The 17,154-nt window shown below is 38.4% G+C and overlaps 1 protein-coding gene across 3 annotated transcripts in view; it reads right to left on the bottom strand.

The window, feature by feature from the left end:
• The window catches only part of RANBP17 (RAN binding protein 17), a 384,409-nt gene that overhangs the window by 48,511 nt on the left and 318,744 nt on the right, over positions 1 to 17,154 (bottom strand). For all 3 annotated transcript variants that reach the window (XM_049874299.1, XM_049874300.1, XM_049874301.1), the window contains 2 exons: positions 13,805 to 13,912; positions 10,615 to 10,697 (listed from right to left, as the gene is read on the bottom strand). In XM_049874299.1, coding sequence (XP_049730256.1) covers positions 10,615 to 10,697; positions 13,805 to 13,912 — 191 coding nt within the window. The remainder of the gene's footprint in view (positions 1 to 10,614; positions 10,698 to 13,804; positions 13,913 to 17,154) is intronic.

Genomic DNA, 17,154 nt, shown 5'->3' with positions numbered 1-17,154 from the left:
TCATACATGTTTTTTAGCACTGCTTTTTTCTATTCAACTGAGTACTGCTTCTGAAGTTGAAACTAAATTCTATTTACAAAATTCAGGATATATTGTGGTGGTTTTATACTGTCAACCTGGCTGAACAAGAATTAAGTTTCCCAGAACCCATTTCCCTTTATGGTTGTGGGCTAGAATAGGCCAAAAGAGAAATTTCCCTGAGATTTGGAAGGTGGAAGTGAAGCAGCAGTCACGACTTTCTGGAGGTCACTGTGGTTGAGGTGGTGAAAATAAAATGCAGAAATTCCTCTGGGTTCTAATTTGTCCTTGTTCTTCCCTGCTCTGCATCCAAAATTACCAGCCTTGCTGACCAGTGACCCCAGGCCACCAACCACTTGACAGCACACTCACAGAACAGTAGCTGTGCCGAGACAACAGCCTTCCACTGACTTCTATACCACCTAACCAGCCTCCCTCCTACCCTCCACCCAGCATGTCCCACTCCAGCAGCTGGATGTTCCTAACTTCTAGATTTCCCTGCAAGATCCCACCTGGCAGGCCCATCCACGCCAGTGCTTTGGGAGAACTGATCAGTGATTTTTTTCTAAACTTCGAACTCTCCGCTTTGGACCTATTTCCCCATCTTCACCCACAATTGTACAAGGTCTTATTCCTGAAATAAATTCCCTATTCCATAAATACAATTGTGCTTTTTCCTTGTTTGAATCCTGACTGATACATACATAGTAGTAACCTTAACTAATAGGTTAAGAAGGACCAATACTTCCAGCAGACCATGAAACACAGAAGCAGTTCAAGGTAAAGGTTTGCTCTCCTTGATCTGCCTTACTGAAAGATTTCCATGTACGTGTCTTTTTCCGTGTAGCCTTAGAAGCCCATGAGGATTTGCGTATAATTTAACACATCTTAATGACAAAACCATTGTCTGGAAGGCCGAAGCATATCTTTGAATTTATTGACTAAAAAATTCTGTACCCTCTCTCATGACCTCATCCCAACTTACCTTACAGAGATATGGTAAGTTTTATAAAGATTCAATTCAATATGGCAATATTTATTTAACGGCTACTACGTGTGAGGGGCTGGGATAAACAAATGATTAAAATAAAACCTCTGCTCTGAGGGAGCACAGTCTGGTATGAGAAATAGATTTGTAAATAAATAATGCCATACAATGTGACGAATGTTACCAGACAGGTTGTGTCAAGATGTTAAGAGACTAACTCTTCTTGGGCAGGAGGGCAGTGGGGAAAGGTTTCACAGGACAGATGACTCCTAAGGGATCAATTGCATTTCCCAGGTTGACTCGGAGAAGGAGGAGTATATTCTAGGAAGATCAGTGCACAGGCATGGTACTGCAGGAGAGGTCTAAGAAAGTAGGATACTGCAGGATAGGTCAGTTCTCAACTGCTATTTCTATCTTTACCGAAAATTCAATTTAAACCAAGGTAGTCATTTCCGCTATCTCCTTTCCCAGGAAAGAATAGCACTACTTATGTATGATGGTTATTTTAGGAGGGGGATGGCGGTTACACGTTTTTGGTTTGTTGGAGAGGCCAGGGTCAGAGAGAGTAGACTGTGCTCTTTTGGGGCCTTTTTGTGCTGATGTCCTATGGGGGACGTAAAAGTCCTATATTCTGCATTAAAAGATGACCGACCAAGAACAGATAGGGAAAAACATCTGATTGCAAGGACTGGAAAATGTGTCATCAAAAAGGATTAATCATGTAGAATCACAGCTTTGATCTCTATATTGAAGTTGTAGTTTGGCAGGCATGTTTTGTCTTTCAAGCTATGTCAGACACATCCATATTAATTAGAATAGTAATTATTATACCATTATGACATTGCAACAGTAGGATGTTTAATACTTTTTTTTGCGATTTAAAATATTTTATTTATTTTGTTGTTGAGAATATATACAGCAAAACACACCAATTTAAGTTTCTACATGTACAATTTAGTGACACTGATTACATTCTTTGAGTTGTGCAACCATTCTCACCCTCCTTTTCTGAGTTGTTCCTCCCTCATTAACATAAACTCACTGCCCCCTAAGGTTCCTATCTAATCTTTTGAGTTGCCGTTGTCAGTTTGATCTCATATGGATAGTTCTTCAAAAAGCACAATTCTCAAGGCAGACCTTTTTTTACTAGTTAGTTCAGCTAAAACACTGTTTGGTTTTAAGAAGACTTCAGAGGGTATTTTTGGTTTAAGGTTTAAAGATTATCTCAGGGCAATAGTTTCAGGGATTCATCTACCCTCCACTGCTCCAGAAAGTCTAGAATCCACATGAATTTGAAATTCTTTTCTGCATTTCCTTCCTTTCAATCAGGATTCTTCTATGGAATCTTTGATCAAAATGTTCAATAATTGTAGCCAGGCACCATCCAGTTCTTCTGGTCTCATGCAAAGGAGGCAATTGTTCATGAAGGCAATTAGCTGCATATTCCATATCCTCCTCCTATTCCTGACTAGTCTTCCTCTGTTGCTCCAGGGAATAGAGACCAACTGTTGTGCCTTGGTTGGCTGCTTGCAAGCTTTTAAGATCCCACGCACTACACAACATACTAGGAGGTAGAACAGAAGCACTACACATGTTATTAGGTCAACTAACTGGGATGCCCCATGTAACCGTGACCCTAAACTGCCAAACCAAGAAACCAAATTCCATGAGGTCTTTGGCTGTACATAAACAGCCTCAGCAGCTACTCTTTTTGTCATTGTAAATGTGTCTATTACACAACTTTTACCAATTCAACTTTTTATAGGTGTACAACTTATTGACAGCAATTACAATAATCAGCTCTGCAACCCTACTCTTAATCAATGGGATATTTCCATCACCATTAAATCCCACTCCCTTTCTCCTCCCTCCTGCCCCTGGTAACCACTAATAAACTTTGTTCTCTATACATTTGCCTATATATGTGACCTCCTCCCCCCCGAAAAAAAACAAATCCACTGCTGTTGAGTCGATTCCGACTCATAGCAACCTTATAGGGTTTCCAAGGCTGTAAGTCTCTATGGAAGCAGAATGCCACATCTTTCTCCCCCAGAGCTGCTGGTAGTTTCAAACCTCCAACCCTTTGGTTAGCAGTTGATGGCTTTAACCACCGTGCCATCAGGGCTCCTTTATATAAGTGATGTCATACAATATTTGTCCTTTTATGATTGACTTATTTTACTCAGCCTAATATCTACCAGCTCCATCCACATTGTAGCATGTATCAAGACTTCATTTGTCCTACTGGCTGAGTGCTATTCTATTGTATGTACATACCACATTTTGTTTATTCATCTGATGAACATTTAGGTTGTTTCTACCTTTTGGCTATTGTGAAGACTGCTGCAGTGAACACTGGTATACAAGTTTCTGAATCTGTTTTTGAGTCGTTTAGGTATATACCTAAAGGAGTGGAATCACTGGGTCATACGTTAGTTCTATTTTCAGTTTTTTTAGGAACTATCACACTGTTTTCACAACAGCTGTACCATTTTGCATTCCTACCAGCAATGGGTTAGGGTTCCAATTTCCCCACATCTTCACCAACATTTGTTATTTTCAGTTGTTTTTTTTTTTTTAATCTTAGCCATCCTAAAAGCAAAAAAAAAAAAAAAACAAAAAACCTGTTGCTGTTGAGTTGATTCTGACTCATAGTGACCCTACAGGACAGAGAAGAACTGCCCCATAGAGTTTCCAAGGAGCGCCTATGGATTCGAACTGCCTATCTTTTGGTTAGCAGCTGTAGCTCTCAACCATTACCCCAGGAGGGTTCCCTTTAAAAAAAAAAAAAAACCCATAGCCATCCCAATGGGAGTGAAATGGTATCTCACTGTGGTTTTGATTTGCATCTCTCTGATGGCTAATGGTGCTGAGCATCTTTTCATGTATTTGGGTGGTGGCCATGTGAATGTCCTCTTTGGTGAAATGTTTATCCAAGTCCTTTGCCCACTTTATGACTGGGTTGTCGTTTTGTTGTTAAGTTGTCAAAGTTTTATATTTATTTTGGTTATTAAATTCTTGTACTATACAGTGAAACCTGGGAGGGCCAGAACTTGACAGGACTGCCTTGTTTTTCTGGGTCTCACAAGTTTTATGCCCTTGACAGGGTACAGTCTTACCACTTTTCTGTTGCTCTCTATCAGTGGAAAATGTTTGAGTTTTCCTTCTCTGACAGGTTTCTGCCTTACACAGGTTCTGGCTTTTGCAGGTTTTACTATAGTGGCATCTTGTACCAGGAGGAACTAAGAGTATGAACAATGTTATCTCCTGACTTACAAAGCAATCCACTACAGCGATTTACCTTTTCTTTCTTCCTTTTAATCTCTAAAAAATGAAAGTAAATTTGATATTTAGGTGACAGCTCCATAGGTTTAATGTCTTCATTCATCTTCAGAACAGTTATGGGAAGAGAACTGGAAGCTGCTGACATTTCTTTACTTCAGGAATGCCTCTCTGCAAACCATTCAAGGTCCCTGGTTTGGGACAGAATCTAAGCTATGAGGGCTGGATAGGAATATAAACAATGTAGTGTTGATAAGGATGTGGGAAATGAAGCAAATTGTAAGGAATGTAAATTAGTGTAACTTTCCAGAGGGTAATTTGGTAATATTTATTAAAAATCTTTTAAAAATGTGTCAATTCACTTGTGGGAATATATTCTTAAAAGAGACTTTCACTACTATGCCATCCTATCTATTAGCATTTGTGCTCACATACACACTGTCTTCTATAAAGGCCAATTCTTCAACATGTTCATCTAGATCCTATCTCTTCTTACCTGCTTAAGGACAAAGCACCAACAATCTCCCCTTTCCTCTCCCATGCAATCACTTTTTTTCCTCCTCTCTTTTAGATCATACTATTATTTCTTCCATTATAAAACCTTCTTTTGACCCTACTTTCCCTGCTAGATAGTACTCCCTTTTGTAACAAAACTACTTAGAAGAATTGCATATATTCACTGTCTTCATTTCTTCTTCTCTGATTCTTTTTTAAACCCACTCCATTGCAACTGCTCTTTTCAAGGTTACCAATAACCTCCTTGTTGTTAAATGGTCAGTAATGAGAGTAATGGGTGACTCTCAATCCTCATCTTACTTGATTCATTGGCAGCTTTAGACAAATCTGACTGCCTCTTCTTCCTTGTCTTCTAGGACACCACACTCTCCTGGCCTAGGAGAGCATGGGAATTTCAGTGTTCCCTTCTCAGTCTTCTTTGCTGATTCCTCTTCTTCTCCCTTATCTCCTAACACTAGGGTACCCCAGGGCTTAAACCTACATCTTCTTCTGTATTTACATTCACCCCCTCCTTAGTGATCTTACCTAGTTTCATGGCTTTAAATACTATATACAAGGGTCAAGAACTTGCAGGTTTGTTTCTTTAGCCCAGCTCTCTCTTCCAAACTCCAGACCAGTAAATCCAGCATCTTCCCTAGGATGTCTAACCAACCTCTCAAGCTTAAAACGACCAAAACAGAAGTTCTAGTCCCCCCACACCCTTCTGCAGCCTTCCTGATCCCAGTTGACGGAAACTTCATCCTTCCAGTTGGCTTATGCCAAAATCCCTTGACCACTTTAGATTGGCTGTGAAATGAATTCTTCAAGTCCTTGCCTTTGTAAGCTACCTAATCCTGGTTTTAGGATCCTCTAGGTGTTGATCATGCCACTGCCTTCACAAAGCTTTTATAAGCATTACTTTACTACTTTATCATTATATGTTCCCAAGCAAGTTTCTGATAAGATCTAAGGCCATATCTATGGCTTCTGGGTAATCTGTTTTCAAGAACTGTTATTTCTTGGTGACATTTTATTAAGTCTCTACTTACTTCAAGACCAATGCATTCTTCAGCCATCTTCCTGTAATCACTTTAACACAATATACACTCATAATCCTTTATTCTTATAATGCATCTTCTAATAGTATATGCCTGGAAACCCTGGTGGAGTAGTGGTTAAGTGCTATGGCTGTTAGCTAAGCGGTTGGCAGTTTACATCCGCCAGGTGCTCCTTGGAAACTCTATGGGGCAGTTCTACTCTGTCCTATAGGGTCGCTATGAGTAGGAATCGACTCGATGGCACTGGGTTTTTGGTTTAATAGTATATGCCAGTAATTTGAAAGCTCTTAAGTTTTTTTTTTTTTTACACCAGTTGACCCCTTTTGCAAACACATCTAGTAAAACTACATAGCTGGGTGGTTCTGGTTGAAGTGGCAGCAGGTCCCCTCCTTCTCCAGTGCCTTTCTATGGCACTTTCACAGACCTCTGGAGCCCTGCGCTATCCAGTCTGAAAACCACTGGCCTGTTATCTAAGTCACAACAAGTAACAGCTTGTACAACACTTTACAAATCCAATTTATGCATATTATTAAGTTATAGCTTAAATGCTCCTGGGGCATGCTTTATACTGCTTAAAAGAATCCTGATGTAAATTCTTATGTTTGGTGAGTAACTATAGCCTGGTCTATCCATTTTCAAGGTTTAGATTTTTACACATTGAGCTTTCTTAAGGCAGGTACTTAAAGAAGGAATAAAAGCAGTTCCATTTTGGCCAGTCTTATGAAAACAATTGCTATGTCGCCCTTCTGTGCACTCCTCAGCCAACAGATGTCACTAAAGATACCAGTACCCAGAGGCAAAGGGAAGAAAAGATTAGCCAAATGGAAACTGAGCATAAAAAACAACCAGTTCTTAAAACTGAGAAGTAGGTTTCCAAAGTAATAACATTTATTACACTGCATGCAACGTTTTAACGAAAAATTTAAGAAAGAAATTTCTTTTATTAAGTTGCTCAGGCTGAATGGATCATACACAGCACCAAGTTTCGAAATACATGTTCTTGAAGCAATTTAAAACTCATTAGAAATAATAGGCTTGGGCTAGTAGAAAATGTGGTAAAATTTAATCCTCATCCAAATGTTACCTGGGCTGTACAAACAGGAAATTGTTTTGTGCTACTGTGGCTAACCTCATTGCTGACCCTGAGCTGTAACGGAGAGAACAGCTGAGAGCTGAAGCAAAATTAAAAACTTACATCAAAGTATATCATGACAGAATGTAGATAAATAAAACAGCATATCACAAGTATTATTTTTCTGCCACTCTCAAAGAGCAGCAAGGTGGAGGTGTTCCACAAAATGCGTAACAAATTAGGTGCATTTGGATATGAGTCCTTCCCCCTCTGCATCACCCAAATTAATGGCCACCCAGATACTGCCCATGAGAGGTGAGCAGAGCAGAAACCCAGTGAGGATGGGGACAGATGGGATCACGGAATGTTCTGGACTCTTTCCTCCATGGACTTCTCCTGCCTTCACCTTGGCTTACCGAAGAAATAAATAATGCTGGCTCTTCTGTGTCTTCCCAGTCACTCTCTACCTCATGTTCCAGACTCCTGAATGGTACCCACATAATCTCCCTCCAATGAGCATATTAGAATCTCCAGGGGTAAAAGCATGGGTAGTAAAATGTTACAGAAGGTAAGAATGAGTAGAGGATGAAAGACCCTTTCCTATTATTTAATGCAAAGTGCACTTGTTAATGTCACTGCAGGCACAGCTGAAAGGCATTTTTCCATTGACCCTTTGATCTTCCTTAAGTTTTGGGATAGAAGTCACCATATTTTAAAGAACAGTGGTTCATCATGAACATCCACTCTTCCTGTGGCAACTCCCAAGAGGCAATAAGGAATATGGAAAGACTAATTGAATTCCCATTCAGCTATTTGCTAACTATGTAATATCTGGGAAATCTCTTAACCTCTCTGAGTTTCATTTCTTTGTAATGGTAATCATAGTAGCTAACTGGTCTAAGGGCTTTACATTACCTAATTGAATCTTCACAATGATCTTATGAGGCAGGTATTATTTTCTCTGTTTAACAGAAAACTGAAGCAACAGAGAGGCTTAGCAACTTAATCAAGGTCACAGAACTATTGAGTGGCAGATAATATAATACCAACCTTGCAGGGCTAATGTATGTTAGTTAAATGGTTTAGTATAGGAGCAGACGAATACTAAAAAAAAATGGTTTAGTATAGGAGCAGACGAATACTAGCTGATTAAAAAAATGGAAGCTACCATTATTACTTGTCCAAATTTATGAGCAGAGCCTTACACTCCTTACTGTTTTCAATTCCCAAGTATGCTATAAGGGTGTTTTCTCTTCCCCCACTCCACCTCCCTTCTCTTCTTCCCTTTTTTTTCTTCTCCTTCTGTCTCTTCTTCCTCCTCCGACGTAAGCCTCACAGTTGTCTGTCTCAAGTTTTGCTGCAACGCTTTGTCTCTGTCAGACAACCTAACTGGCGACTGGATGGGCTTTGAAGCCCATAGATTTGGCGTGGTTCAGTGAGATTCCTTTTGGTGTCACTGGCTGGACGTACATTCTGTCTGAGAGATCCAGTGATAATGGAAGAGAAAGAGGTCACTGTTCTTACCAATCCCATTGAAATAGTGAATAAGCCCCAAACAAAAAAAATACATTTGGTGAAAGAAACTAGATTCAGAAAAAGGGGCAAAACAGATACTGCTGTGATTGGTAACAGTAATCTAACAGTATTTATATAGCTAAAGCTTTATCATTTACCAAGATATTCTTCTATATGCACTGTTTCATGATGGGAATTATTTTCTTTTAAAATGTATGGATATAGAAACTCAGCACTGGTTACAGGCAGAAGGAAGCAGGACAGTGTGGTCCAAGCAGTAGGTACCACCAAACAAAAAAGTGACACTGGTCAGTGTACCTACGTCTCAGGAAGGCTGGCTCAGTGAATGCAAGAAAAATGCTTTGGATCAAGGAAAGGCATATTCTGTAAGTAACTATTGCATGGCAGACCCTGTGCCAGGTCCTTTACTCAGCAGCTTAATTAATCCCCCTAATTTTAAGTAGGCAGAAGATCAGTAGGTATTTATTATTCTTAATTTTACACATGAGAAAACGAGGCACAAAGATGTATTGGGTCTTAGCTGAAGGTCACTGAGTTGGTAAGAGTTGGTACTAGGACTCCAGTTCATATCTATTAATCTCTAAAACCTGTCCTTTTTCTAAGATACCATGTTGTTTTTGGAAAAAGGTCTAGACATATATAGTAGTATGATAAGACATTGAAAGGAATTAGATATACACTGAAAGTTAGGCAGACTGTTTAGAATATTTAAAAAGGGGTCCATTTCTACTTTTAGGAAGAAGAGTATTTCTACTTAACAACATTCTAACGTGTCTATTTTCAAACAGATGCAGACGTTGTGGTAATGTAGTCGTTGGTACAGATGAAAATTAGGGAGAGCAATCTGGCTGTCTTAAACAGGTGCTTTCTGTAGTCTCTATACTTACAATCTCGAACTCTACAAATCAAATGTGTAATTAAAAGTAAACATTTTAAACAGGATTATAATGCATACAGATCTGAGCCCCAGAATGTGTTTTGAACTGAAGTAAAAACTTAAAACACCTCCTTTTATTCTTTTTAAAAAAGTAATAGGCTTTTTATGGTTGTTCTCACACACAAACACACACACACTTAAAGAAGCTTTACAAAACCTGATAAAATCTGTTTCTAGGTACTCAGAAAGAAATACGAAAATCACAGGCAATTTTTGAGACCAAATTTACTTAGAATTGGCTGCTGATTTGAGAAAGTGAGACTAGACAGGCAAAAAAGGAGACAAAGAAAAAGAGCACAGGGAAACCTCTCTTGGGGCAAAGTGCACTGTACAGAGGCCAGCTCAGTCAGCAGTCAGTCAGGGTGCCCAATTTGATTACAGAGGATTCTTATCTACCCTATCTCCGTTCCCTGGCTATATAAAGGCCTCAGAGAGCTGAAGATTTCATTAATGAAACAGTCAGAATTAGGAAGTGTTAGGGATTATGGTAGTCCTAAGGCCCAAACTGCTAACCAAGTTCTAAAAATTTTAGACTGTAATTGAATAGGACAATCTTTACTGTAGAACTCTGTTTCTAGGAGTTCAGTGCCCAAAAGGCCCCCACGATAAAATACTTACTGTATTTTTACATTTCTTTGCCAGCTGTGCCCTCCCCCCGTGAGGTATTTTCATTAATGCTGCTATGCCAATTTTTTTTTTACATGCTGCTGTAAAAAAAGAAAAAAAAAATTACCATAGTATGCTTAATGAAAATACCTCACGGGGGGAGGGCACGGCTGGCAAGCTAGCGTAAAAGGTGCACGTTATCTGTGTAAAAATATGGTACTGCTCCTTACAAGGATATTTTTCCAAAATTCAGTGCTAGTGACATACTCAGCTAAGCAGTCCTTGACCCAAGATAGCAAACTACATGATATAACTTCGGAAAATTTTGAATATGCTCTAAGTTTTCAACATTCTACCTAATGTGTTTCTTTTGTTTAAGAACACTGAAATTTTATCCAAAATAAATTCATCAAGTTGGTCCGGCATGCTCTGTAGTCAAAGGCATGATGCTTACTTTTCCTGATGCCAATATGATAGCTACCTGGCTTTTTGCACTCCTATTACCCATTTCACAAATTCATACAGATATGAAGTTTCAAAAGAATAAAATAACTAACATCTTTCTTTCCTCCAAAGAGATAAAAGTTATATTACAGAGACAAATATGGAAAAGGATACTCACTGTAAGTGCAAATCATTTTACTAGCTTCTCTGAAGAGAAGAATTCCATTCGGAGATGATACATCAAAATTCAAGCGCTGAGATCTAAGAAATATAGCAAAAATTAGACTGCATGTGCAGATAAAGAAACCAAATACAGGCTTAAAATGTCTAGCATTTTCACTTATTAGAACTAGCAGCAGTACAGTTATCGCTTTTTTAAAGTGCCATTCCAGTCAACAAGTGTTGATAAAATATGTATGTTCATTTTCTCACTATAAAGCTACTAGGCCAATTAAAGGAGTTATTTTCATTTATTTGCTGATTTGAAGAACTCATTCATTGTCTGATACAGCCCCTGTCAAAATAATGTCTGACATCCTACATCACAGACATTTTCCTACCTCCTTTCAAATTTAGTTGGTTTGCTCCTTCTTTGAACCTTTCTCATTTAATTATGGCAGACCATTTAAGAAAGCCTCACATATATGACTTGAGTTTTTTCCTACCTATAATTTCAAAGTATCAAAAACTACCACCACCACCATTTAACAGAACATTTAGTGTTTGCCTGGTACTTTTGTTATATTTATTTCTCAGAACAACCTTAATAAGGGGAGAATTATTCTGTGTATACGTACTTTTTATGTAGAGGGTCTATAGCTTCATTTCATTTCCGTGAAATGAGGATTTACAGAAGTACTTGTCCAAGGTTACACAGTTAGTAAGTGCAGGAGCCAGGGCTCAAACACAGGCTTGTCAGATTAAAAACTTGAGCTCTTTTTAGACTGTCGTGCTGCCTTCCGCTAAAAAATCATAGTCATATATCATTCTTATTAAAAAAATAGAAGCAATAAATTGTAAATTGGAAGGCAAGATAACTGCATTTAAAATACATAAAAACACATCAGTATCTGTCTTTAGGTGAGAAAAATTTTTTTCCTGTAAAAGGTATTCTAATGAGTACATCTGAGAATTGATATTTTTAAGTCATTACTACCTAGAGAAGTTGCTTTTAACTTTTTGGGTTATTGACCCCCTTGAGAAGCTGATGGAAGCTATAGACCCTCTACATAAAAATACATATACACAGAAATACTTTACAGTCAGTTTCACAGGGCTCACAGATCTTAGGGATCCCTGAGCTAGAAGGATTTGTACATCTTTTAACTGAAATGTATGTAAAGTGGTTGATGAAATAATAGTAACAATAACAAATATGTATAAGTTTATATAGATACCTGGGGAGACACATATATGGATGAGAACTCACATACTCCTTCCATATTTACATCTGAGATCTCCTACAGGACCCACTGGAAACCCTGGTGGTGTAGTGGTCAAGTGCTACGGCTATTAACGAAAAGGTCAGCAATTTGAATCCACCAGGTGCTCCTTGGAAACTCTATGGGGCAGTTCTACTCTGTCCTATAGGGTCTCTATGAGTCAGCATCGACTCGGTGGCAACAGGTTTTACAGCACCCATTACACATTTTTTTAAAACAAATTCTAAAGTGACAGATAGGAAAACCAGAACTCTTTTACTACACACATGCATAATGAATCATCTGATACTTTGAGCATTTTTCAAACATATTAAATTACATTATAAACTACAGTTTCCACTGCACATAGCTCAAGTAAAGAGAAATATACCCCTGAAGTTTTCTGAGAAGAATAATTCTACTTCTCTGGTTCCTGACCGGGGAGGGGGTGGGGGGAGAACAGGCAAGAACGGGTAAGAACCACCCTGACATAATATTTGCCTGTTTAATATTACTTTGGCTTTAATCGGTGCTGATATGCCTTGTCACTTGTACTTCTAAGAAATAACTGCATATTTTAAAAATGATTAGACAAAAACATGGAACTAGGTCATAGCAAAGAAATACCAGAAAGCAAACACATTTGCTGAAGTGCTATTTGCCAGAAATAGACCAAATTGTTGCTTGTCCCAAAATGCTTTCGAGTTAAGTGCAATTATAACTTATTAGAAATGTTACTATGAACATCTTATTGATGGCATATGATTCCCGATTAAAGAAAAGAAATGTATGTACATAATTCACATTACATTCTAGAGAAATACAGACAAGATATTTTCTGAGGTAACAGATTTTTACTAAGTACAATTATACATCAGTAAAACATAATATCAATTACCTGATTGGAAAAATTAGAATTTAATCACAGACTAAATTTTGATATAAAATACATAGCTACCCTTCCTTTAATATTTAAATTAATATTAATATTTAAGGTATTTATGAAAATGATTTTTTAAAACTAATAGCTTTCAAAAGAATGATACTTACATTTGTCAGATCTTTTTCCTCCTTTTGATTTAGAGTAAAAATTATAAATTACTGATGTGAAAAACTCAGTACCAGAGAAAATATTAGAGCTGCAACCCCTACTCCTTCCTGTATGGATAGCTCCTAACACACAGTTTACAAAGAGGAATTGATGAAACAGAATGGCTAAGTGACAGGTAATTTGGTACCAAGCCATATTCACAGCGACATTTTTTAAAGGGGTAAAACCAACTAGCTTTTTGCATTTTTTCTCTTTTAGCTATAACTTTGTTAATATTTACATGCAGAATATTTTAATCTCTGCTGGTCTATGCAAATTATAAGGTCAACTAGGCAATTTCTGACAAGGGTTGTAGTTGCTATTTAAATGAAAACTGTGAGTGCATAAATCAGCCAAATATATGTATCTTGGCACAGAGGAAGAAGCATAAATTAGATGCTGAAGCAGGGACAATCTCTACGATTCCTGGGACAAACTATGTGGCCATGAATTGCTTTGGGTCTCAGTTTCCTATCCATAAAATGAGGTCTCTCAACTCAGAGACCTCTAAACTTCCCTGCTCTGAAAGTCTACAGAATCGCAGGTAAGCAAAAAAAAAAAAAAAAAGAAAGTTAAAATAGCTGCCTTCCCCCATTTTGTGCCTTTGAATATTGTAAGTAAAGATAGCTGCAGACTTAGTTTTTTTTTCCCCAAGATCTCACAGTCCCCATATAGACCTAAACATACTCCACCTCTTTCTCCCAAAAGGTCTAATCCTTATCTCTCTATTATTTTTATTGATCATCTCAAGGCTCTTGCTAAATCTTGAATATACACAAAATAGGCAGGAGAGTATGACCGTTTGAGACTGCAGCCAGCAGTAGATTTTTTTTTCACTCCCCAATCACCCTGCTCACCTGTTTTGCATCAGTTCTGCCATCAGTTTTAAGATGGGGGTTGTACATGCTGGCTCTCCATACCACTGCTCAATAGCCCTCTGTAGAACAGGAAGGTACGTTGGGTACCTTTTATAACGTCTGTTAAGGAATTTAAGGGTCAAAAGAAATATCATTCCTGAAAATTAGTGCCACTTAAAAAGGAAAAAAGGTCACTGTCACTTGTTCTAGGTTTAATATACAATAGCAGTTTTATAAATTGCTCTCCCTACCCTGTTCTACTTTTCTGAGGGGCTGCAAACAGTGCTCTTTCTTGTAACATATCCCACATATTATATTGCATTATTCTTGGCATAGTCTATAAATAAATGACACAATTTTACAGTGTCATATAATTGATACATTTAAATAATTATGTTTAAGATTATAGGAAAGAAAAATTTAGTTAATCGGGCTAAAAACACATTTGAATTGCTATTATCAGGGTTTCTTGGACACCAAACTATGTAGGAAAAAACTGATACTATGAAAAATTTTTAGACATACAAAAGTAGAAATCATATAACAAACCACATTTTTATCTACTGCCCATCTTCAAGATTACATATATTTGTCCTTTATTTTTTTAAGTTACTGACTTGCTCTGCTTGGTCCCATATCTCCAAGGGATATCTGGGATGTCAGCTTGAAGAAAAACCTTGGGTAACTTTTAATCTACTCAAATGTCACCAAAATTAGTCCCAATGCATACCCATGGAGAAATCCTCAAATAGCCTCGTCAATACTCAGGAGTGTGTGCCTCTGGTAAAGTCTACACCAGAGACCATCAGAACCTAGAAAACTCTGACTCAGCTTCACTGGTCACTTAACCCACAACTAGCCTCCTCCTTGTCAAATGGACACAAAAATATACAGCTAAGACACAAGGCTATAGGAGAAAAACTCTTTGACACTGCCTTCCCATTTCTTTTCTCAATCCCTAAGTATCTCTTTTCTTCTGATGTTTTCCAATGTACTTGTCTTTTTCTTTCAGGTGAAAGTGCTGAATTGAATCACTTAGTGTTCTTCTTTCTATGTGGTATGAGTAGAGACCTCCGTGGTGAGAAAGGTCACCACGATTTCCTTCTTCTTAGAAAAAACCTCAAAGTCCTTAGCATGGCACATGAGGCCCTTTAAGATCTGGCCCTTGCCTACTTCCACCCACATCTCTGATTACTTCTATCCTACCTATGGTTTATCTATTCAGAACTCCCTGAAAATCCACTAACGCCAACTCTCTCAAGTTCATTCTTCTGTATACTGCTTCTTCTGCCTAGCCCATTCCTAACCATCTTTCAACACCTAGTTCAAGTTTCACTTCCCTGGGATGCTTTCTCTATTTTCTCGAAAGTCACCAATCTCTTTTCATCTATGCTCAATGAGAACTTTGACCGCATCTCTCTTAAAACACACTGTATTAGGGCTGGTTGCTAAAGGGCATAGTTTCTAAAGGGCAGAGACCTGTTCTTCCCTACCATCTCTCTGCGAATTCCTATCTGTCCTTGAGAAATCAACACAGATGTCAATTATTCTAGGAAACCTTCCTTGACATCACGTGCGAGACCCACTGACCGCCCCAGGTTAGGCGTGTCTCCCGTGTATGGCATGGTACCCTGTGCTAGCACTATCATAACATTTGTCTCTCTATCCTCATTTAAGTTTTTTGAGGTCAGGGACCAGGTACTCATTGTACACATGGCCCTGGTACCATGTAGACACTCAATAAATATTCCTTGTTATAAACCTGCCAACCTAAAAATGAGGTGTTACACATTTATTACAACTACCTATTTAATTCTTTTTAACTGCACATTTCACTTTGAAGCTTCAGGAAATAATCCATATAAATTTCGATGAAAACGAGCCCTCTAAAACCTTAGGAACGGTAAACCCAGTGCTGTCGAGTCGATTCCGACTCATAGCGACCCTACAGGACAGAGTAGAACTGCCCCATAGAGTTTCCAAGGAGCGCCTAGCAGATTCAAACTGCCAGCCCTTTGGTTAGCAGACATAGCACTTAACCCACTATGCCACCAGCACCCCCAAAGTACATAAAGCAATATTTTTCTGTTTCTTCCCTAGAGATACTGTATTAAGGCTCTATTTGTGGATATTGAAACTGTTTATTTATTTATTTAGGGTCTACTCTATAAAAAGCACTGTTTTAGACTCTCTGGACACAACAGTGAACAAAATATTAAAAAAAAAATTCCTGTCCTCCTGGAATTTATATTCTAATAAGAAAAGACAGAAAATAAAATAAGCATATAATGTTAGAAAGCAGTAAAGAGAAAAAGCAGGGAAGGAGGAGGGAATAAGGAGTGAGATCATCTGTGTGAGGTTTCGCTTGGATGAAAATGGAAAAAATCAGTTTGCCTGTTAGCTAACTCACTGTTTTGTTTTTTGTATTGACTAGAAAAATCTGTTACTTTTGATAGATGGTAGATACTATGTGCTATGTATTGTGCTAGGGGCTGGGATCCTGCGATGAGTAAGACATGGCTTTTATTCTTGGGGAGCTCATGCTCCAGTCAGGATGGCAGACACACAATAGGGATGCTATGAAAACGAAAACTCAGAAGAAGGGCCAGAGGAGCACAGGTGAGAAAGTACCCTACCAAGAGATTTCGAGAGAACAAGCCCAGTGATCACTAATGGGAAAGCACCTGGAAGGCTCATCAGGAAAATGGAAAAGACCCAAATCTCACAACCTAAGAGTATCACAGGCATACATACATGCCCCTTTGCAAGGCATTCTAGAAGGTATCAGGGCCATCGTATTTTTCAGAGCACATGGCATTCACTATGGGATAAGACCACAGGATATGAGGGGATGCTCCCTTTTCTGTGTGGAATGAGAGCGGTGCCAATTCTAATATGCTTCTGACAGAGGTGACTGCCACAGAGAAAATGAGTGATTATTGGAAAGCAGAGTAGAGGTCTACTAAGCAGGAAGGTTAAAAGGGCTTCAGAGAGAGTGTCAGACTCTCATAATAGGGTGGGAATCAGAACCCGCTCTAGGAGTTTAATTTTCCAGTGGCCTTGTGAGGACTACATACATGTGAATAGGTGGAAGAAGGTGGGGGGGCCCTAGCAAGAAGAGGCACAGATCTAACTTCTTTCACCTAGATCTTCTCAATGAATTCCTAAGGTTCACATTAGACAAATTAAATATTAAGGGCATTAATGACACGTTATTACCTTACAGGATACCAGTATATGAAAAGATGAAAAGCATCAGGTTTGCTTCTTGTAACCGACATTCATCCTTCCATCATTCCACTCAGTCATCCACCCATTCATTCAGTAGTTACTAGCACTTAATATGCGCT

The sequence above is a fragment of the Elephas maximus genome, chromosome 2 (genome assembly GCF_024166365.1).
Source record: "Elephas maximus indicus isolate mEleMax1 chromosome 2, mEleMax1 primary haplotype, whole genome shotgun sequence".
NCBI lineage: Eukaryota > Metazoa > Chordata > Mammalia > Proboscidea > Elephantidae > Elephas > Elephas maximus.
The sequence above is the reverse complement of the archived record's forward strand: the minus strand, read 5'-3'. Positions and strand labels throughout refer to the sequence as shown.